This window comes from Stegostoma tigrinum, chromosome 23 (genome assembly GCF_030684315.1).
Source record: "Stegostoma tigrinum isolate sSteTig4 chromosome 23, sSteTig4.hap1, whole genome shotgun sequence".
In the NCBI taxonomy this organism is placed as follows: domain Eukaryota; kingdom Metazoa; phylum Chordata; class Chondrichthyes; order Orectolobiformes; family Stegostomatidae; genus Stegostoma; species Stegostoma tigrinum.
Genome location: NC_081376.1, coordinates 48,871,825 through 48,894,049, shown reverse-complemented (window position 1 = coordinate 48,894,049; position 22,225 = coordinate 48,871,825). Strand labels below are relative to the sequence as shown.

General features: G+C 40.1%; 1 protein-coding gene across 6 annotated transcripts in view; it reads left to right on the top strand.

Annotated features, from left to right (window-relative positions):
- The first annotated feature begins 735 nt into the window (after window positions 1-735).
- brd8a (bromodomain containing 8a) overlaps window positions 736-22,225 on the top strand; it is a 57,041-nt gene continuing 35,551 nt past the window's right edge. For 3 of the 6 annotated variants that reach the window (XM_048552598.2, XM_048552595.2, XM_048552602.2), the window contains exons 1-11: window positions 740-764; window positions 4,178-4,307; window positions 8,587-8,656; window positions 9,204-9,253; window positions 9,337-9,459; window positions 12,591-12,671; window positions 12,795-12,859; window positions 15,575-15,708; window positions 18,185-18,400; window positions 18,586-18,721; window positions 20,798-20,974. In XM_048552598.2, the coding sequence (XP_048408555.1) occupies window positions 746-764; window positions 4,178-4,307; window positions 8,587-8,656; window positions 9,204-9,253; window positions 9,337-9,459; window positions 12,591-12,671; window positions 12,795-12,859; window positions 15,575-15,708; window positions 18,185-18,400; window positions 18,586-18,721; window positions 20,798-20,974 (1,201 nt within the window). In that variant the 5' untranslated portion in view covers window positions 740-745. Of the gene's footprint in view, window positions 765-4,177; window positions 4,308-8,586; window positions 8,657-9,203; window positions 9,254-9,336; window positions 9,460-12,590; window positions 12,672-12,794; window positions 12,860-15,574; window positions 15,709-18,184; window positions 18,401-18,585; window positions 18,722-20,797; window positions 20,975-22,225 lie in introns of all 6 variants that reach the window. The other 3 variants (XM_048552597.2, XM_048552596.2, XM_048552601.2) reach the window with 3 other exon arrangements.

The window sequence follows — 22,225 nt, the reverse complement described above, 5'->3', positions numbered from 1 at the left end:
TTGGGGGGGGAGAAGGTTGTGTTGCTGGTGTCTGGGTCTTTGGTTGGGGGGGTGAAGGTGGTGATGCTGGTGTCTGGGACTTTGCGGGGGGGGGGGGTGGGCAGAGAAGGTTGTGTTGCTGCTGTCTGGGTTTCTGGAGGGGGGGGTGGGGAGAGAAGGTTTTGTTGCTGGTGTCTGGGTTTCTGGGGGGGGGGGTGGGGAGAGAAGGTTTTGTTGCTGGTGTCTGGGTTTCTGGGGGGGGGGTGGGGAGAGAAGGTTGTGTTGCTGGTGTCTGGGTCTTTGGTTGGTGGGGGGGTGAGAGAAGGTTGTGTTGCTGGTGTCTGGGTCTTTGGTTGGTGGGGGGGTGAGAGAAGGTTGTGTTGCTGGTGTCTGGGTCTTTGGTTGGTGGGGGGGTGAGAGAAGTTTGTGTTGCTGGTGTCTGGGTCTTTGGTCGGGGGGGAGGGGGGAGAAGGTTGTGAGGAAGAAGGTTCCCTGCTCTTCGCTCACCGGGGTCCGGCGTTGTTGCCTGGTTACAGCGCAGCCAATGGGTGCTCTGCATGTGACATCAGAAGCCTTGACCTTTCACCCTTGTTTATTTTATTTTAGCAGTGGAGGAGAAAACACCGATAATGTCCTCAAATTCAACATTCAGTAATAATGTTAATAATCAGCGGTCGCGTTTCTATAAAATCTCGTGGGATAGTGATGGTTTAATCTTTTCTCCGGGCGGGGTTAGAGGTCAATGCGCGCGGTGGTTAATGGGACGATGGCGGCTAGTAGTGGCAGTGAGTAACCTGGCGACGTGGAGAGAGTGGGAATGGGAGAGACGGAGAAGTGGAGGGGAAAAAAGGGAGGTGGGAATAGAGTGGAAAGGTGTGAGTAGAGAAAGTGGGGAACGGGAACAGGGAGGAGGAGGAAAAGGAAAGTGAGAGTGAGAAAGAATGGGGACGAGGGCTATGGGTAGAATAGCGGAGAGAGCGAGGAATGAATGGAGACGGAGTGAGAGGTTGGTGGTAGGGGCTTCGTGGATGTTAGAGTGGCTCATTGGCGGGATGAGGAGGAGAAGCTTTCAATTTAGGAGTCCGAATATGAAAGAACTGTCAACGTGGGCAGTGTGGAGCAGTCTTGAGTTCTTGGCTTGCCTTCCCTTCCGCAATGTTAAACACCTGAAGCTTTTATAATGTTATTAGAAAATGCTGAAAATATTTAGTAGCTTGATCTGAAATGTTGACTCTGTCTGCATAGATGTTGCTAGCTGCCCCGAGCCTTTATAAAAACCGAAAGAACTGCGGATGCTGTAAATCAGGAGCAAAAACAGAAGTTGCTGGAAAAGCTCAGAAGGAGAAAACCAGAGTTAACCTTTCTGGCTCGGTGACCCTTCCTCAGAACTGAGCTGCCGGACCTGCTGAGCTTTTCCAGCAATTTTGTTTTTACAGCTAGGAAAATGTTGGTTTGTATGCAGAGGATAGGGTGGGGAGAGGTGTAAGGAGTAAATCATAAGTTGGGATAGAGCCCAAAGAAAGGAAAGTGCATTTGGATGGACAAAACTGTTCTTCCAGTTTGCTCTGAACTTTACTGGAACCCTGCAGCAAGTCTAACACAGTGATGTTGGCCAGTGAACAGGGTGGTGCGTTAATGTGGCAGGCAACTGGAAGCTCAGGGTCTTTTTGTTTTGTTTTGTGTGGGCAGAACGTAGATGTCCTACGAGTGTGGGTGTCTGAGACACCTTTGTCCACTCCCCCTTCACTAACACCCCTCCTATAGTTCTGTGGTACCTTGCCCTGCAACTGCAGATGATGTAACACTTGCCCGCCCACCTCCCTCCCTACTCTCCAAGTGCTCAAATATACCTTCCAGGTGGAGCAGCACCATACTTATAGATAGACCCTTGCTCTGTGACTAAAATACACTTAGCCTAGGACTTACTACTGTGTAGAAAATAACTGGAGGAATTACTGTTGTTGGGACACCCAGATTAGCCCAACAGTGTCTCTGGAAAGAGAATCCAAAAAGTTAACCTTTAAAACTAACTCTAACCTTCTGAACATTTCAAGCATATTCTTCTTTTATTTCCAATTAAAGCTTCCATAGCTTTTTGCCTCAGTTTTTTACATGTAAAAAACTAAGGTTGTACCAACTGTGGCCAAACAGTGATTCAGGTGGTTAAAGAGCACAGGCAAACTGGAAATCATGGCCTGGATGTTCCAATGCCAAATGGTGAATTTTAAGATGTTTGTTGCTGTTGTGTCAGGGTACTTCAGAAGCTCTGAATACCTCATTTCTGCAGTATTTGCTCAGCAAGTTAAAACCTCCATTGGCCAGGTATGAAATGCCAGGGCCTCTCTGAAAATGTTGACCTCTGTTAATTTCTGGTGGAGATTAGTGTTAATCAGTGGACCCCATCCCACAGCCTCCACATGCAGTCACCTTCATGAGCAACTTTAATTTTTCTGTGATAATGGGAACCGCAGATGCTGGAGAATCCAAGATAACTTTTCTGTAACGGTCTGGTGCCACTTCGTGGCTTGCTAGTTAACAATGTTGAATTACCCCATATAGGTTAAGTTCTTCCTTAACTGCCATTACAGAACCTGGTCACTTTTTTTATGGTGAGCCCAGTGATCACTTATACTGATACCAGTCCCTGTATTAAAGCAAAGTAAAGGTCCTGCAAATTATGGTGAAACTGAAAAGGAGGCCTGTTTCATGTTTGTTTCATTATTCAGTGGAGAAATAAAATGAATTTTAAAAAATGCAGGGCATAAATGAAAAGGGTGATAAATAGAATGAATGGAAATAGAATAATTGCAAATGTGCAAGTCTTTTGATAAGCATGAACAGCAGGAGATAGATGAAGGGTAGTATCTAAAAGGATAACTGAATACTGTTGGTAATCTTGCATTTCTCTTCAAGGAATGCCATTGTCACAGCAAAGGAGTAGATAATAGACAAGTGGATGAAATAAAAGCAAGAGTTGGTGCTTAAAAGGACAACATCTGGTCTAGAAATCCTCCCTCCTACTCTAAAATAACAGGCCAGCTCCAGTCCCTGATGATAGTTGCTGTTACATGTGTTTTCTTGTAAAAACGTGATTTAAGTAGATCATTTTTGTAGATTCTTGATTTATCCAAATTTACTGTTGAACTATTGCTATCAATGATGGCAGACCAACAGCACCATTATTTTTTAATCACACTTTCTGGAAATGTGAAATTATTTTTGTGACTATTTATTCTGCTTAGCCGCTTCTGAATTTTTCTTCTAACGTAATCTGCAAAGGAAATGGGAACAAAGGCAGCAGATGTAATTGAGAGGAGAGTGCATGTACTGTTGCTATGCAAAGAATCATGTTGCAATAACAACAAAATAATGTGCAAACCTTATAAATAGATGGCAGTAGAGGAAGACGTCAAGAGAAAGAATTAGAGATTTGAAGAGGAACTTTTACAAGATATTTTTCTGCTCGAAACTGGGCAGAATCAAGGAAAATAAATTTACAATGTATAACTAAGAGTCTCGACAATGTTGCTATTGTAACGAGCAATTAATCATTACCTCTGTAGTTTCTGTTCATGAATATATAAATTGGTGTTGATTACTTTTCCCCCATATCACCTGTTGTACATGTTATGTTTCTTTTGAAAGCCCAATGTAGAATTAACTGAAAATACTGCGCCCCTCCCAAACCCCGTCCCCACCAATATTTTTCACTCATCCAATACCATAGAATGATTACCCACAAAATGGGCATTTGTTCCATCGTTTACATGCTGGCTCTTTGCGAGAACTACTCACTTTATCCCGTTCCCTCATCTTTTTTCAATAGCCCTGATGTACATAGTTCAGCTGTTAACATATCCACATACTTGAAGAGAGAGATTTATGATTATACATTGTCAAATTGTGATTCAAGATATTCAATGGGAAATGAAGCATTCTTGAAATGCAGTCACTATTCCATTGTACAGAGCAAGCATTAACAGGAATACGACTGACAGTTTTTATGGTGGGTATGTTCCGCACCTAGTGGAACTATTCTGTTTCTTTACTGAGTTAGTTTGCTTTTGCAAGTGGACTGCTTAATTTAAGCCTAACTGTGCAAATCATCATGCAAATATTAGAATTGTTAGATTCCATTGTGTGGTTAGCAATTTCTATAATTTGGGAAGCATTGATTTTTCTTTACTTCTCCTGACAGTCAATAATTTTGGGCTGTCTTCCTCTCTCCAAGAGCACAAATTGCTGAGTACTGGCCCTACTGAACCATGGTCAATCCGCGAGAAGCTATGTTTAGCGTCTTCAGTGATGCGGAGCGGAGACCAAAACTGGTAGGTGACAATATTAAAAACAGCCTGAAACAACTTTTAAAGGTGTAAATTTTGCTTAACTGCTTCACATCTCGATCTGATGGAAAACCTAACATAAAAACGCAACTAAGAATTCGTCTTGAAGATTTGTTAAGAGATTTAGAAGAAAGTTGAACATTGGATGTTGGAGTCAGAGCTAAGATATGTTGAATTTTTAAAGTTGATTTTATAGAACATTACAGCACAGTACAGGCCCTTCGGCCCTCGATGTTGTGCCGACCTGTCATACTGATCTCAAGCCCATCTAACCTATGCTATTCCATGTACGTCCATTTGCTTATTCAATGACGATTTAAATGTACCTAAAGTTGGCGAATCTACCACTGTTGCAGGCAAAGCGTTCCATTCCCTTACTACTCTTTGACATTTGGCTATGTTGTAATCAGTTACTGACTGACAATTTTGCATATATATGACAGATTATTTTAATTGCGGGGTGATTTTTTTAATACTCGGATTATCTTCCGGAGGAGAAATAAACATGTTGAGAGGGAAATTATGTCCCGAAAATGTGGTTCAAATAGGCGAAATGCGCGAGAAATTGTTTTAAGGGATATTATTGATGCCCCTTCATTATCCTTTTTTTGTTTTATAAAGACAAAAATTAATGCTGACGTTTTTCCTAATATTTATTAGAAACAGTCAAAGATTTGTAGACAAAATGTCTGTTGAGGGGAGGGGACAATACGCTATTTATTAGACTTGAAAAATCAAAGAATGTATTTTGCTATCATTTTACACCACTCGTGTGTAGAATTGTTAATAGGTACCTTCAAGCAGACTGTTGTGCATTTTCTTAGTGAACTGCTTTGAAGATGAGGTAGAAAGTTAGCACACAGTGTATTTCTTGTTTACTTCAGTTTGGGCCAGGTCCATTTGAATGAGATGAAGGATATCTCTTCCTGTTGTCAGGCTCTTGAATAGAATAGGTTTGGGATGATTCAGGCCAGCTTGAAATGAGAATGGCACGCTAAATTGGTAAACGTTAAGAAACCAAAATAACCCATTGCATCATAGTTGCGTGTAATACAATTGGAGGTGCTTCACAAGTTGCACATAAAGCAGTCAATTGGAACACTGAACATATAGAAGCAGAAGTAAACCATTCAGCCCCTCGAGTCTGCTGTACTTTGCACTTTTCAATAAGACCATGACTGATCTTGTGTTTCAAATTCCGTATTCCCAGGATCTTACACATTTCAATCAAATCATCCTTCATTCCTAAATTCCAGTGGAAACAAGCTAAATCTATCTGATCTATCCGATCTATCTTCATAAGACCTGTTCATCCAAGGTATCAATCTGGTACACCTCCTTGGAACTATCTCCAAATCATTTACATTCTTCTTTTAAGTAAGGAATGCTCTAGATGGTATTTGAGATGTGGTCTGACAAATGCCCGGTATAACCGAAGCATAACCCCCTTTTATATTCAGTTCCTGTCATCAGAAATGATAGTATCCTGTTCACTTTCTTTGCCACTCAATTCTGCAGTAATTCTCCATCTTTGCTTTTTTTTATTTTTCCTGCCAAAGTGAACAGCCTTATGTTTTCCCACATTATACTCCATCTGTCAGATATTTTGCCCACTCATTTGACCTAACTATATCTGTCTACCTGGGAGGGGGAGCTGAAATGGTTCACGACAGATGATTTTGTTGTTTGTCGTGAACAGTGGCCTCCGCTTTGTGTCTGTCATGTACAGGAGGCCATGTCGGGAGCAGTATTGCCATAGATCACATTGAAGGATGTGCAAGTTCATGTGTCTAATGTGAAGGGCTTGTTGGGTGCCTCTCACCCACCTTCCTGCAAGAATGTGATCCCCTATTCCCAATTCCTCCTCTGTTTCTGCTCCCAAGGTGGGCCAATCCACTCCTGAACATCATAGATGTCCTCTTGTTTCAAGGACTGCAACTTCCTCCCTTCGGTGGTTGAAAATGCTCTCAACCGCATCTCTTGGGTTTCCCAAAGCTCTTCCCTCACATCCCCTCTCTCCAACAGAAACAAAGACAGAATCCCTCTTGTCCTCACATATCACCCCACTAACCTCCGAATCCAATGTATCATTCTCCGCCAGTTGAGCCACCTATAACCCGACCCCACAACCAAAGATATATTTCCCTCCCCACCCCTATCTGTCTTTCATAGGGACTGCTTTCTGTGCAATTCCCTCATCCGCTCCACAATCCCCACTAGCCCCACCACTCCAGCACCTTTCCTTGCAACCACAGGAGGTGCTACGCTTGCCCCTACATCTCCCCCCCTCACCTCCATTCAAAGCACCAAACAAACCTTCCACATCAGGCAGAGGTTACCCTGCACATCCTTCAATGTGGTCTGTTGCATCAGCTGCTCTTGATGTGGCCTCCTCTACATTGGTGAGACCAAGCAGAGGCTCGGAGACCGCTTTGTAGAGCACCTGCACTCTGTTCGCGACAAATGACAGCACCTTACAGTCACAAACCATTTCAACTCCTTTCCCTCATTCTGTGGGTGACATGTCCATTCAGGCCGCCTCCAGTGTCACAATGATGCCACCTGGAAACTGGAGAAGCGGCACCTCATGTTCTGCCTTGGGAGGCGACAGTCCAATAGCCTAAATGTGGATTTTACCAATTTTCAAATCTCCCCAGCCCCAGCCTCATCCCATGGCCACCCCTCCTTCTCATTCCCATCTGCTTGACCTGACACAATCTGTCCATTTTGTCTCCCACCTATCCGCACCTCCCACCTCACTGACCAATCCCTACCACTACCTACCTGCACTCACCTATCACCATCTCTCCTACCTTCCACAGCCCCAGCCCTCTTGTGTCTCTTTTTATTTCTGAGCTCCCTTCCCCTCCCCTGTTTATGAAGAACAGTTCCAACTTTGCTGCTCCTCTAATGCTGCTTGGCCTGCTGTGCTCCTCCAGCTCCATAATGTTATGTGACTCCAACATCAGCGGTTCTTAGTATCTTGGTATCTGTCTGCAAGCTCCTTCATTGAATCACAAGTATTACGGGTGCTGAACGATGCCATCAACCCATTGTCTATGCACCAGCTCTTCAAATGAGCATCATTACCTACTGCCAATTTCCTGCTTTATCTCCATAACCTTGCATGTTGTTTATCGGCATAATTATCCAACATAATATTGAATACAATTGAATCTGCTTCCACCACACTTTCAGGTAGTACATTTCATGTCCTATTTGCTGTGTGAAAACGGTTTTTTCCTCATCATATTTGCTACTTTTGTAAATCAGTTTAAATCTGTCCCCTCTGGTTCTTAATCCGTTTACAAACAGACAGTTTCTCCTGAACTGCCCTTTCCAGCCCACTTGTAATTTTGAAAAGTTGTTTCAAATCTCCTCTTAGCCTTCTTTCCAAGGAAAGCAGTCCCAAGTTCTACAATCTATCATCATGGCTGATATTTCTCAACCGTAGAACCATCCTTGGAAGTTGCTTCTGCACTCGCTCCACAGCTTTTATATACTTTGTAAAATGTGGCATCCAGAACTGTACACCATATGTCCTTAGACCTTCTCCACAACATATTTTTCTGTCTCTAAAATAAAACAAAGAACTGGGAATGCCGGAATTCTGAAAGATAAATAGAAATCGCTGGACAAACTCAGTAGGTCCGGCAGTATTTGGAGAGAGGAAGTAAGGTTCATGTTTCGTGTCCACTGACCCCTCTTCAGAGCTGGAAGCATAATGTTAAAACTTTGCTTTCTCTCCACAGATGCTGCTAGACCTGCTTACTTTCTTGTCTAACTTGATTTTTGTCTGCAAATTTAACTACCATGCCGTTGCTCCCCTCATCTCAGTCATTTGAAGTAAATTATAAAAAGTTAAAGGCTCAACACTAACTCCTCCATTTGTCACATCCTGCCACTCAGGCAAAGGCCCATTTATGCAGATTCTGTTTTCTGCAAGATAACTAATCTTTTATGCAAGCTCATACATTTCCCCTTTGCAGGAGACACTTTTTAATTTTCCACAAATGCCACAATAACAACAAAGGAATGCTTACACTTTTTTGGAATCAAGCCAAAAACTGATGAAGAATACTTCCTTCTATTTTTGGTTGCGTGGTTGGATGATTAACACTCCTACTTCGAGCACCAACATTTTTTTAAAAAGAAGGATTTACTTGACCCAATTTCAAATACTGAAAGTTCTGATTTTTTTTTAAAAGCACACTGTAGATTATTAATGAGCCACCAACAATGTCTTGCCTTTCATCTCTTGCAGGGTATCAGTTAGCAGAGCAATCAAACCCTTTGCAGAACCTGGACGTGCACCAGACTGGTTTTCACAGAAGGTAAGAGCTCAGTTTCTGCTAGCTTAACAAAAGAAGAAATCTGTCAATGTCCATGTAGTTTCTTCTCTTGTGCACCTTCATGTGTAACTGTAATTTCCAAATTGATTGATTTGTATACCAGTTTCCTGATTGATATTTTTTAATCCAGTTTGACAAATATAACAAATTGTTTTCATAGTGTTGGGATAAAGTAATTAACAACACCACGTCCTGTCTGTCTCCTTCCACCCACCGCCTCCCAAAAAAGTCTAAGGCTGAAACAGCTCACCACCTTTTGGAGAACAGTGAGGGATGGGCAATAAATATCAGCTGCATCAGTGATACCCACATCACACGGACAAATGAAAGAAATGGCTTCGAAATTTGTCATCTTTGATCCCATTTGCTGTTGACTTTCCCTTTCTTCACTCGCGTCATCCTTCCCTACTTCTTTCCCATCTGCCACTGAGACGCTCATCTATGGCTATGATTAAAGTGCATCTAGATTTCTTGGTATATATTCTACTTATCACACAAACTTTTGCTTGTTTATATTCTTTTCCTATAGCATTGCGCATCCCAGTATTCAGAACTGTTGGAGACAACAGAGACTCCCAAGTAAGTGTATATCATTAAATAACATCTGATGATTTTCAATATGACGATCCTTTGTTGTAATGACTCTGTCAAACCCTTTTCAGACGAAAGCGTGGTGAAAAAGGAGAAGTTGTGGAAACTGTAGAGGACGTAATTGTTCGTAAGCTCACAGCTGAGCGAATTGATGAATTGAAGAAACTTATAAAGGAGACTCAGGAGAAATACAGGTTAGGACTATACAGATTAGTTTCATTCATTATTTAAACTTTTACTGTCAAAAAGGGAGAAAGTAATTTTGTTTTTTGCCACCTTTGATCATGTGTCCCTTCACGATCTAATCGGTACAAGATATTACTACCTGAAGAAGTCACTGTAGTTATTTTTGTCATTTGTTATTAGAAAATTTTCTTTTGCTTATGCAGGAAAGGGCACACTCCAACGAGGCTGATCGTATTTGGGCCAGTCCAGATTTAGACAGACTTGGGACAGTGGCATTATTTTATTCTTTCTCCTTTAACTGTATCTTCTTTTGTTCGTAAAAACAGGACTTTTATTTTTAAATGCTTTGCCTTCCTGTCATTCACCATGCAAGCAACAACATATTGTCCTTGACTCTCAATTTATGTTTTGCTTCATTTATTGCTGAACTGTTTGTTTTAGACATTGAGTTTAATTTGAGGAATTTCTTGGATTGAGGTCTTATTTCCTCGTCTGCATTGACTGTCCATTTAAATACAGCACTTAGTTCAGGTGAATAATTATTTCATGGACTAAAGCAACAATCGTAAACACTTGTATTTGTAAGAGATTTTGCATTTAAATCTTCAGAAGATCAGTGGCAAAGTATTTTAAAAGCCTGCATGTTTTAGCATGTTTACGCTCCTCTTACATTATTTTAACCTGTGCAGATAGTTGGCAGATTGAGTCATACAGGACAAATACAGACCCTTCTGTCCGACTGTTGCATGCTAACCAGGTTTCTCGAACAAGTCCCATTTGCCTGGTTAATAAAGTGTGGAGCTGGATGAACACAGCAGGCTTAGCAGCATCTCAGGAGCAAAAAAAAATCAGCTTTTGAGCTCCTAAGATGCTCCTTGGCCTGCTGTGTTCATCCAGGTCCATACTTTGTTATCTTGGATTCTCCAGCATCAGCAGTTCCCATTATCTTTGATCACAATCTCCCATTTGCCTGGGTTTGGCCTACACCCTTCTAAAGTATTCCTATCTATGCACGTGTCTGAATTTCTTTTAAATGTTGTAACTGTACCTACAAATACCACTTTGATAGTTCATTCAATACACACCATCCTCTGCATGAAAAAGTTGCCCCTCAGGTCCCTTTTAAATCTACCCCCTGTCATAATAAACCTATGCCCCCTATTTTTGAAATCCCCCACCCTAGGGAAAAGACTTTGTCATTCACCTCACCTAGGCCCTTCGTGATTTTATGAACTTCTATAAGGTCACCCCTCAACCCCATACCCTCCATGGAAGAAGTTCCAACCTATCCAGCCCATCCTTATACGTCACATCCTGTCGTCCCAGCAACATCCGGGTAAATCTTTTCAGAACATTCTTCAATATAATGATATTCTTCCTATAGCAGGACAACCAGTACTCCAAGAGTGACCTCACCAACGTCTTGTACAACCTCAACATGATGTCCGAATTCCTGTACTCGATGGTCTAAGCGATAATATCTATCGCTTGAGTACATGTGATTTAAATATTTTAAGATAATAGTTTTGTGGTGCCATTGTGTTTGTTGGATGTGTTGTCTATCAGTTTACCTTCATGGAGCTGTACATGCAAACAGACCCTTCGGTCCAACTCATCCATGCCAACCAAATATCCTTACATAATCTAGCCCCATTTGCCAGCATTTGGCCCATATCCCTCTTAACCCTTCCTATTCATATACTCATCCAGATGCTTTTTAAATGTTGTAATTTTACCAGCTTCCGCCACTTCCTCTGGCAGTTCATTCCATACATGTACCACTGTCTGTGTCAAAAAGTTGCCCCTAAGGTCTCTCTTAAATCTTTCCCCTCTCACCTTAAACCTATGCCCTCTAGTTTTGGACTCTCCTATCCTGGGGAAAAGACCTTGGCCATTCACACTCATGATTTTATAAACTTCTCTAAGGTCACCCCTCAGCCTCAGATGCTCCAGGGAAAATAGCCCCAGCCTATTCAGCTTCTCCCTATAGTTCAGGCTGTCCAACTCTGGCCGCATCTTTGTAAATTTTTTCAGAACCCTTTCAAGTTTCACAACATCCTTCCTATAGCACGGCAACCAGAATTGAATGCAGTATTACAAAAGTGGCCTGAGCAAAGTCCTGTACAGCTGCAACGTGACCTTCCAACTCCTACGCACAATGCTCTGACCAATGACAGCAAGCATATCAGAAGCTTTCTTCACTATCCTGTCTACCTGCAACTCCGCTTTGACGGAACTATGAACGCGCACTCCAAGGTCTCTTTGTTCAGCAACACTTGCCAGGACCTTGCCATTTAAGTGTGTAAATCCTGCCCTGATTTGCCTTTCCAAAATGCAGCACCTCACATATATCTAAACTGAATTCCATCTGCCTCTCCATGGCGCATCTGATCAAGGTCCCTTTGTACTCTAAATAACCTTCTTCACTGTCCACTTCACCACCAATTTTTGTGTCATCTGCGAACTTACTAGCCACACCTCATTCACTTCCAAATCATATATCTAAATGACAAAAAGCAGTGCCAAGCACTAAATCTTATGGTACACCACTGGTCACAGGCCTTTAGTCTGAAAAGCAATCCTCCGCTACCATCCTCTGTCTCATACCCTTGAGGCAGTTCTATATCCAAATGGCTAATTATCACTGCATTCCACGAGATAGAACCTGGTTAACCAGTCTATCATCTGTAACCTTGTCAAAACGCCTTACTGAAGTCCACATTGATAAGATCCACTGCTCTGCCCTCTTCAGTCCTCTTCATTACTACTTCAAAAACTCAATCTTGTTAGTGAGACACAATTTCCCATGCACAAAACTATGTTGACTATCCCTCAACAGTCCTTGCCTTTCCAAATACATGTAAATCCTGTCTCTCAGGTTCACCTCCAGCAACTTGCTTACCCCTGAAAGCACCATCCTCTTCTGTTTATCTTACCATGGATTACATTTCGTGCCTAAAGTTGTGTATGCAGAAGCATTTTCTGGTTGACTTCCTGCAGATGAACGTTCCAAGCGTTGATAAGAGTTGAAGGTTAATAGCTTTGCAATGTTATATGGTGGTGAGTATGAAATTTAACCACAAATGAACTTCAAACTTGCAACAGACTTTTAATTCAGATTTAACTTTGGTTTCAATAGAAAGGTGAAGAGAGAGGCAGAGCTGATCCAATCTGGTCATGGAGACAGTAAACTTCAGGAAACGTGGAATGATATTGTTGCGTAAGTATTAGCCTTATTATCTAAACTAAAGTGCGAGTGTTTGTTTTTTGTTGACGATCGTCCATGTAAAATATAGCTCATTAATTAAACCAGGATTTGAGCATTTTGCTTTCCTATTTATAGAAGGAAGAAACAGGAAGAAGAGGAGGCTGAGATGAAAAGGCGTGCAACAGAAACTGCTTTTCAGGGTATGAGCCATTTATGAATTCAGATTTCCAAGATTTACTGCATAATTAACAAATACAAATCAATGTTTCTTCATATGGAAATATTATGAATCTAGTTTTTCTGTATACTTGTCAAATACCTACATTTTCTCGATTGACCCTTCTATCCTACGCGCTTCTACATTCCCGGTAGGAAACCCCTATGTAAGCTCAGCACTTGGTACAACTGGCTCACTATGTTCCTAAAATTGAAAAATTAGATTGTTTTTGTCTGAGATTTTTTTCCTTCATTTAATCATTAATGTTTTGAATGTCTATAACCTATTGCCATGCCCCCCCCCATAAAAAATGAAAGTAGTTATATAATTCTTAGTGACATAACTATTTCTTAAATTGTCTTTTACTGCCTTTATTATTGTTTTTGCTTGTATCTGGGCACTTGAATAAATATTCAAGGTAATCAGGAAACGCCAACATGGTTTCATCAAAGAGAAACAGTGTTTCACAAATTTATTAGAGTTCTTCATGAAATGATCCTTGTTCATATGTTTGTGTGTATGTACTTAGAACTTACCCAGATGCCTCCAGCCTTGCAAGACTCTAGTTATAAAGAGGTTAGAAAAACTGCAGCTCATCTCACTGGAGTGAAGATTGAAGAGGACAGTATAATTTTGTCTCCAAGATTTTAGAGTACTATTTTGGATGACTTTATCAGATATACTGACATTGAACTGAGACCGCATAACTCTATTCAGGGAGATGAAAAATAAATCATTGTATTGTTCAATGAAGAGATCAGAGTTTTTCCGAATTTTTTTTTAGTCAACTCCTCACAATAGATGGTTAACTTGCTTCCCAATTTGTAGCAAAAGTGGGAGGATGGAATACAACTAGGAAGGGAAACTTTGAGAGTAGATTCTCAACTGATATTAAAGCATGTAATGTGTTTATCAATGGTGTAAAAGCAGCAAGAGTTTCAGAATATAAATGCTCTGGAATCATGAAGCCTTTGTTACAGTACTTGCAGTGCATTACTCAGTTTATTCAATCTCAAACTGAACTTTGAGATTCAGAGCTATTGTTCAGAATACTGGAATAGCTGGTTTATTTGGACAAAAGTCACTTGTTATTGGTGTAACTGAGATTTTTAGTGGAGAGTAGTGATTTTGTTTGACAGCTAAGACAATAGAAGCTTTATTTTGAGACGTGTTCCAAGTTCTGTTCTTCTGGCATACATTCAACAATTGAGTGTTTATAGGCCAATCAACTTTTCAGGTCACTCCTACTGTAGTGTAGATCAGAGGATAGATGTTAAGAGTAGAATCTCAGCCTATTGCCATGTCAGGATTTTTGAAAATATTTACACTGATTCCCTGATTAGAGAGTATGATCAGTTATATAGCTTCACCAGTCCACACAACTTATTCAGTAGCTACATGGTACAGTTGTCATCTAACACCCTCTGCGTTTATAAATGCTTTTAGAGTTCTAGTCTCTTTGGTTGTTGCTTATCCCGTTTTGAATTTATACTTCCACAACTATGAAATATAATTCTAACTTAAGCTTGTTCTGCATGTTGGTTTTCACCTAAATCATTAATGTACATGGTGAATAGATGTGGAAGAGTAATGTATCTAAATTTGCTGTAGAAATAAAGACAATTAGGGATGTAAGCTGTGGTGCAGGCTGCAAAGAGATACAGACGGATTAAGTGATTGACTAACAAGGTGGCAAATGAAGTATAACATGGGGAATTGAGAGTTTATTTACTTGGATAAGAACAAAAGAGCAGAATATTTTTACAAGCCTGAAAATTATAAATGCTGATATTCAGAGCAAACTGTTTCATAGAAGAAACACAGATGTTAGCATGCAGCCATGGCTTGCAAGCAGAAACACGCATAAAATGTTGATCCTTATTGCAGGTGGGCTGGAGTACAAGAATAAAACAGATTTTCTACAGTGGTGCAGGGCTTGGGTGAGACCACACCTGGAAAACTGTTGAGTTCCACATTTAAGGAAAGATACATTGCATTGGCGGTGGCCCTTGAATATTCACTAGATTGATTCCTGGGCGTTTTATTATGACAGGCTGAATAAATTGGGTCTTTACGGAACCCTGGAGTTTGGAAGAATGAGGGATGATTTCTTTGAAACGTACAAGATTTTGAAAAGACTTGACCGGATAGAAACTGAAAGATTGCTTCAGTTGCTGGTTTTAGAATATAGAACAGGGCACAAGTTGGCATAAGGGGCCAATCGCTTAGAATTGAAATGCAAAGAAATGTCTTCACTCAGAATTTTGAATGTTTGAAGTTTTTTTTGACATGGGATGGTTGTGGATAATTCACAATTGAGTATTTTCAAAACAGAAAAAGGCAGATTGCATATATTTCCAAGAATGAAGCTACGTACAGAATGGGCAAGGAAGTGGATTTGAAGCTACACATCAGGCAGGATCAATCGAATGGTGGAGCCGTTTTGTAGGATGTGTTGTCTGTTCCTGCTTCCATATTTATGTCTTAGGTTACATTCAATTAATCTTCTTGTCACCAATGAAATTAACTTGTAGCTACCGCAGAGCAACTTTGAGTTGGTGTAGCTGAATAATGTAGCCTGGCTGTTGTACTTCTGACTGAACACTGCATGGTGTGTGTGTGTATGAAGAGAACTGTAGAATAGACAAATGATCTCAATTGTTTTTAAATTCATCAAAATGTTTACTGTTTGTTGTAGCCCGCCAAGCAGCAAAAAATGCGCCTAAAAGACTGATGAGCTTGCCTATCCGGTCCCCGCTAGAATCAAGTTCTCCTGGAATAGACTACTCGGCTACAGATACGACACAGGCGAGTGAGGAGAGTCACAATAATGTATGTATGAAACATTCCTTGGTGGTATTCATTCTGTCCCTTTGATCCAGCTCAAATCCATTTTTTCCCTTTTGCGAACTTAGTTAGCCAGTGTGTTCTTCCTTACTGATTGTATTAAGCACGAAACAATGGAACAAGAGTCACAAACCCTTAAGTTGAATATCTTCAGCGCTGTAACCCTTAAACTGCCTATCTGACTATCCACAATGTTATGTGTCTTATGTCATGAAATTCTCATAAATGGCATGTATCCTTCAACACATTCCCTGTTCCACTTTCTTATTCACTTCTATTATTGTAAGATAGTATCTGCTGAATCACTGAATAATAATAATAATAATAAGAGCTTATGACCGAATGTATCAAATATTTTGTATCAGAACCTCTCATTGCTTTACTCTGTGAGTATGAGCATGCATTAAAGAATGTCCAAGGCTGCCTGCTACAAGATAAACTTTTAACATGTTGTTAGCATACCTGCCATGGTTTTGTCGCATTCATTTGAAGAATTTGCCCTTTTATAGCCATCATAGTTTCTTTACGTTGATGGGTTTATTCAGTGCCAAATAAGTAAAATTCGATCTTGAATGATGAACTTGTGAAATTGTTTTGGAAATCCAAGTTTCTTTAATCTGTTCATTATATTCTGAAAACTAAATAAGCAGCATTTAAACTTTTCATTTGTGTAAATGTTAATTTATTAAATATATAACTGTTATAAAAATTACTGCCCCATCAATGCACTGCCAATCATCTGTAAAGTGATGAAACATGTCATCAATGGTGCTACTGGCAGCACTTGTTTAGCAATAACCAGCTGCCTGCTGCTCAGTTTGAAGTCTCTCAAGGCCGCTCAGTTCCTAACTTCATTACAGCCTCACTTCATCTCAAAAGATATGGGTAGCAGATACATGGAAGCACCACCACCTGCAAGTTCCCCTCCAAGCCACTCACCATCCTGACTTGAAAATATATTGTCATTTCTTCAGTATCACCAGGTCAAAGTCCTGGAACTCTCTCCCTAAAGACATCTAGGATCTATCTACACTGCAGGGACTGCAGTGATTCAAGAAGGCAGCTTACCCACCATCACCAAGGGCAACTAGGGATAGGCAAGAAATGCTAGTTCAGCTAGTGATACCCAGATCCCATGAATGGATATGTTGAAAACACCACTTACGATAAGATCCAACAAGTGAAGAGTTTTAAATTATTTATTATGGGTTCTCTTGTCTTTTATTCTTTTGAATGTTTTTGAAACTTTGAATTTAGCCTTCTTTCTGCCCTTGTGAGCTTGCCATTTATAAATGTGGGTAGATCCTTGTCTTGACGATATTGTGTTTCTCTGTCACGGCACGTAGACATGTACAATGAGAAAAAGGTACAAGATGAACAGGAGTTTACTCCAACCTAGTATTGAGAGGATCAACTCCAACCCTTTCTTCGATCACTGTCTTTCGCAATCGCTGTATCGCATTTAACCTTACAATGAACCTCTGGTCCCAGAATCTTCTCAGTCATCAAGATCACTTGTTTTCACCTCTCCAACCTGTTCCCCTCCACCCCTACAGTAATTCATCTGCTGTTAAAACACTCATTCAGGCCTTTGTTACTTCTAGACTCTCATATTATGGTGGTTTTCTGCTTGGTTTTCCAATTTGTAGTTTTTATAAACTTGAACTCATTCAAAGCCCTGTCCTTATCCTAACATCAACTAACGCCTTTTAACCTATCTCGTCTGTGTTTGTCGATCTATATTGGCTTTTATTTTGAAAGCCTTAAGTTTCTTTTCAAATGTTCCAATTGTCTCAGCCATCCTCTAGCCCTGCACCCCACTGAGAAAAGATTCACAGATAGTGGTGTTTCTCTGAATTCTGGCCTCTTGCTTTGTCCCAATTTTAGTTGCTCCACCATTGGAGCCTGAGTAAGCCCTGCCATAATAATTTTTTACATAAACCTCTCTACTAACATTCCTTGTAATTTGTTTCTCTGAGGTCGATGTGTGGAAACTAATGCCAGTTAATGTGCGTGGAACATCCCAGCAGCTGCTTGATAGTTCCTCAATATTTGCTGTGATATTTTCTTATATTGTTCAATTTCAAACTTTGTTTATAAGTACTGCCATGAAGCACCTTTGGCTGTTTTGCGAGTAAATAAATTTTGTTTCAGCAGTGGAATCGAGGGGACAGACTGTACTTTCATAGTTTCTGTTCTCCATACTCTCGAATACATTTACAAAATGATTATTTGCATGTGGACGTTGAAGAGTTGCATTAATGGAATATAGAAGGTCTAGGTTAGTAGTTTGATATTCATGAGGATTCTCTTTGTTGTGCACCCCTCTATACTGGATTTTTCTGTAGCTGGCTATTGAACTGAGGATGTGCTAATTGTGTTTGAAAGTATCTCTTTATCAGGTATGTGTGCTTTTTGTTTATAAAGAGGGGAATTGAGAATTTTTCTTTGCCTTGTACAGCTGGTGTCGATAAACATTGGAAGCACTCCGAATATTCCTGTGATCTCAGCCCCTGAGACTCCTGTCACCTCCACAAATCTTGAAACTTCCCTGACCCCAGCGCTGGAGGATTCTCCCCAGAAAAGGTTATTGGGACAGAAAGCCACACCTCCACCCTCTCCACTGTTGTCTGAGCTCCTGAAGAAAGGGAGTCTCCTGCCTACAAGTCCTAGGCTTGTAAGTAACCACCAGTTTATCGAAGTGAGCTGTTAAGCAGAATATCACCAAGATTGTACAGATGATGTACATTGAACAGTGATGGGTTCACATGTTGTATACAAAGCACATTGTAAAGATTTGTGGAATTTGCATTGCTTCAAACTTAATTGAATGTTTTTTTTTCCTCCTCTTTCCTTCTGTAGGTCAGTGAAGCTGAGCTGCAGGTGAATTCTGGTCATGTTGCCAATCCAAATGTGCATGTTGAAATGGGAGCAGGTGTGTCGACGCTGCATGTTCCAGAGCTACAGTCCAATGTACCAGTGTCCCCGGCACCTGCAGGTGACGGTTTTACTATTATGTATCTCCATTTTAATGCCAGATACGGCAGAAATATGACATTTGTTGCATCTCCTTTGCAGCAACATATTTTATCCAATTTTGTTTACACATTGTAAATCTATTTGTGGTACAGTATCCTTGTGTTTCTAATTGGAAGTAACTTAATGTTATCTGTTGATATATTCACTGCATGTAGATTTTGTTGATGGTGAGATTTAAGTTGACCAGCATTGGTAGGCAGACTTTTTTCTGTTAGTTCATAGTAAAAGTCATTGGTTTCCAATAATACACTCTACTTAGCCTGAAGTTAAAATGTATTAAGGGAAAAGGTTAGAAACGAACAGTCTTTAAGATTGGAGCATTGAATAAAATCTGTTGATCTGAATGTAAGATTTAATTTTTTAAAACTAAATAGTAGCAATATCTGCAATTTCTGTCTTTCACACGCTTTCTTTATATTTGTCTCTTCTCCACTCACCCAAAGCCACATCATTTGTCCTTGATAAGTATTACTTCAAATGTCTTTCTGCAATGAACAAAAATTTCTTACATACGTTGTTTTTCACTTTTGGTGTCACTGTCTTTCTGACACTTGCACTTCTGCTCATTTTTCAACTCCATTGTGATTTTTAGCTCACGTAATGTGTTGTGTCATTACATTGATGCAGAATATGGTAGCTTTGTGATTAAGATGAATTCAAATTCCATCGTAACAAGTTACAAACTTGGATTTAATCTGTATCTGGTAGTTTATGTTCTAGCACTAGAAATGCTCAGTTGTTCGTGGATACCCTTTGTTAGGGAGATCTGCATTGTCTGGTCTGACGCTTTCACAAAATAGGCCCGAGTTTTGCTCCAACATTAGCAACATATACTCTAGTTTAGTTGTCAAGTGGGCTGATCTTACCATTGATAATTTCTTTCATGTTGCTATAAACTTTAGATAGAATGTACTACAGGGAACATGACAGTAATTGGAGGTGCTATGTTCTTTTAATACCAATGATTTGTCAAATTTAAAAACAGAGAAGCAAAGTAAAGAGCTAAAAGTGCCTAATTTGCAAAGCCAAAATATGGTATTCCTTTCAAGTGCCTCTTCACCCAAGGATGATTTCTCCCACTCCCACCGACCCACCCAAATGGAATCAGTAACTTGTCTTACAGAAAAATCATGAGAACACAATGACTTGCAAGTTCCCTTCCAGGTCTTGAACTTTTCTGAATTGGATATGTGCTGTTTATCTATCATTTCATTTGGAATTGCCTGCTTCAATTTCTGGTATCTGAATGTCTGACAATTTATAGGTTGGTGTGTTTTTGAATGTTAACCATTTGAAACAGCACTCAGATTTCTCTTGTTTTGTAAAATTTGCTCTCTGGTCCCAATTCTCTGTTCACTGTCTTCTGGAGGAATATTAATGAATGTTACTGGTTGGGCAATGTGCACCCAACTCTCAGGAGTTGATCACAGAATGGTGGGAGATGGCAGATTGTGAATATTATAATTTTAATTTACTATTCCCCAATCCTAGAATCATTATTGTTTGCCAGGTAGTAAAGAATTAACTTTGTTCTGTTATTTGTCATAAATAATAGGATTCATTTCTTCACTTTCATTCTATGTACCTCCACTCTCTTACTTTGTGTGGTTGATTGCATCTGTTTTTCTCTGGTGTACGATATCATAGATAAGTGATATTGCTAAACAGTATCATTGTGAACAGTTAGGAATAGATTAGGTCATTGCCATTCCATATGATACCCCTGACAGCACTCCACCAAAAGCAAAAACAGATCTGGTACCTTAGATTGTTTACAGTAGCACAAAAAGGGACAGACCTCATTGCTTTTGTATATATGGTATCGTTTAGGACAGATCTGGCTGTTATCATTGTTTCGTGCTGTACTTTGTTTTCATTGGGGTCTTTACTACATGCTTCTGTATCAAAAACTTTTAGAAAGTTTGGTTCTTGGGGGCTTAGATGTCATTTAACGAAATGAAGAATTTGTGTTGAAAATGGTTGCTGTTGCCTGTTTGCATTAGCCTTGTATGTTTCTTTGTGCACTTTGTGTTAGGAGCCCCTACTCTGTCCAGGCTTTTGGAGGCCGGCCTCTCGCACTTCACGCCACCTTTCGTTCCCTTCTCTACTATCAGCAGTGAGGCACCACCTCCAGTTAAACCTTTGCAAAATCTAGCTGACCAGGTGTGTTCAGCCGGCACCACAGCAATGACGCAGGAGAGCAGCGGGACAGGTCTGTCACAAGGCAGTCTAACCTATCGCTGCCAGATCTCAAAAACGTGCAGTAACCTAATACCCTATTCCTTTTAAAGATTGTCCCAAACTTGTAGATCTGGATCTTGAAGAAAGCAAAAAAAGAAATGGGCAACCTGTGGGGTTTCAAACATTTGACAAATATGGACAAGTTTATTTTGGTTTGTTAGCACCTTGTGAAACTCTGTTAGAACGAATAACCAATGACACCATACATTGTGCTCTGAAATGAAAATCTCAAAAAATAATACAAACATCCAAGGCTGAGTGGAACATTTTATTTTGTCTATGCCTTCTTGACTTTTAACCATTATTTACCTATGGTAGTTTTTTTAATGAAAGATTTTTGGTACCATGTCGAGCTAAAATTTTGCATCCTCAATCTAAATCTTGCACATCTGATAAACCTTACAGAAAAACTTTTGCGCAATGAAATTATCCAAATTCGAACAATTTTTGAAACAAACGCAGTAAATGGGAAGTTGTGTGTTAATGTTTTGCTTTGGGGATTCATTGTAATTTGTGGCAGAATAATAGAACAGTGACTGTTGGAAATCAGAGTTGAATTTGAATGAGTTATGCTGCCACAAAAAGAATATAGAGGCTGAATGCTTAGAAAAGGTGAAGTTGGAGCACAAACTATTCCTTATCCAAGGTCAACGAGTTGTCACAGCTAATTAGAGTTTTATTGCATGAGGAGAGAAAACTTCATATAAAAGGATAAAAAAATTGGGAAAATGAGAAAGGATATATTGTAGAAAGAGAATAAAGTTAACAATCTATATTACTGAAAGTTCATTTATGGTAAAAACAGAACTGGAGATGCTGTATTTCAGAAACAAAAACTGAAATTGCTGGAAAAGCTCTGCAGGTCTGGCAGCATCTGTGGAGAGAAATCAGTTAACATTTCAGAGGAAGGGTCTGAGAAGGGGCCACCGGGCACGAAATGTTAACTCTGATTTCTCTCTGCAGATGCTGCCAGACCTGCTGAGCTTTTCCAGCATTTTTGGTTTTTCTTGCTCCTTTATGATAGTTGGCATTTAGAACATACGGTAATTCTGGAACTGTATTGTCAAACCAGAATAAAACTAAATAGTTTTTCACAGTTAGCTGTTCCACAAAAGTCAGATTCTTCAGCACCTTGCCAAATGCTGACATTCCAGTCATGTTGGCTTAACGCCACTAACTCCAATTTCAAATGCCTTGCAGTAAGAAAAACTGGTCTACAATA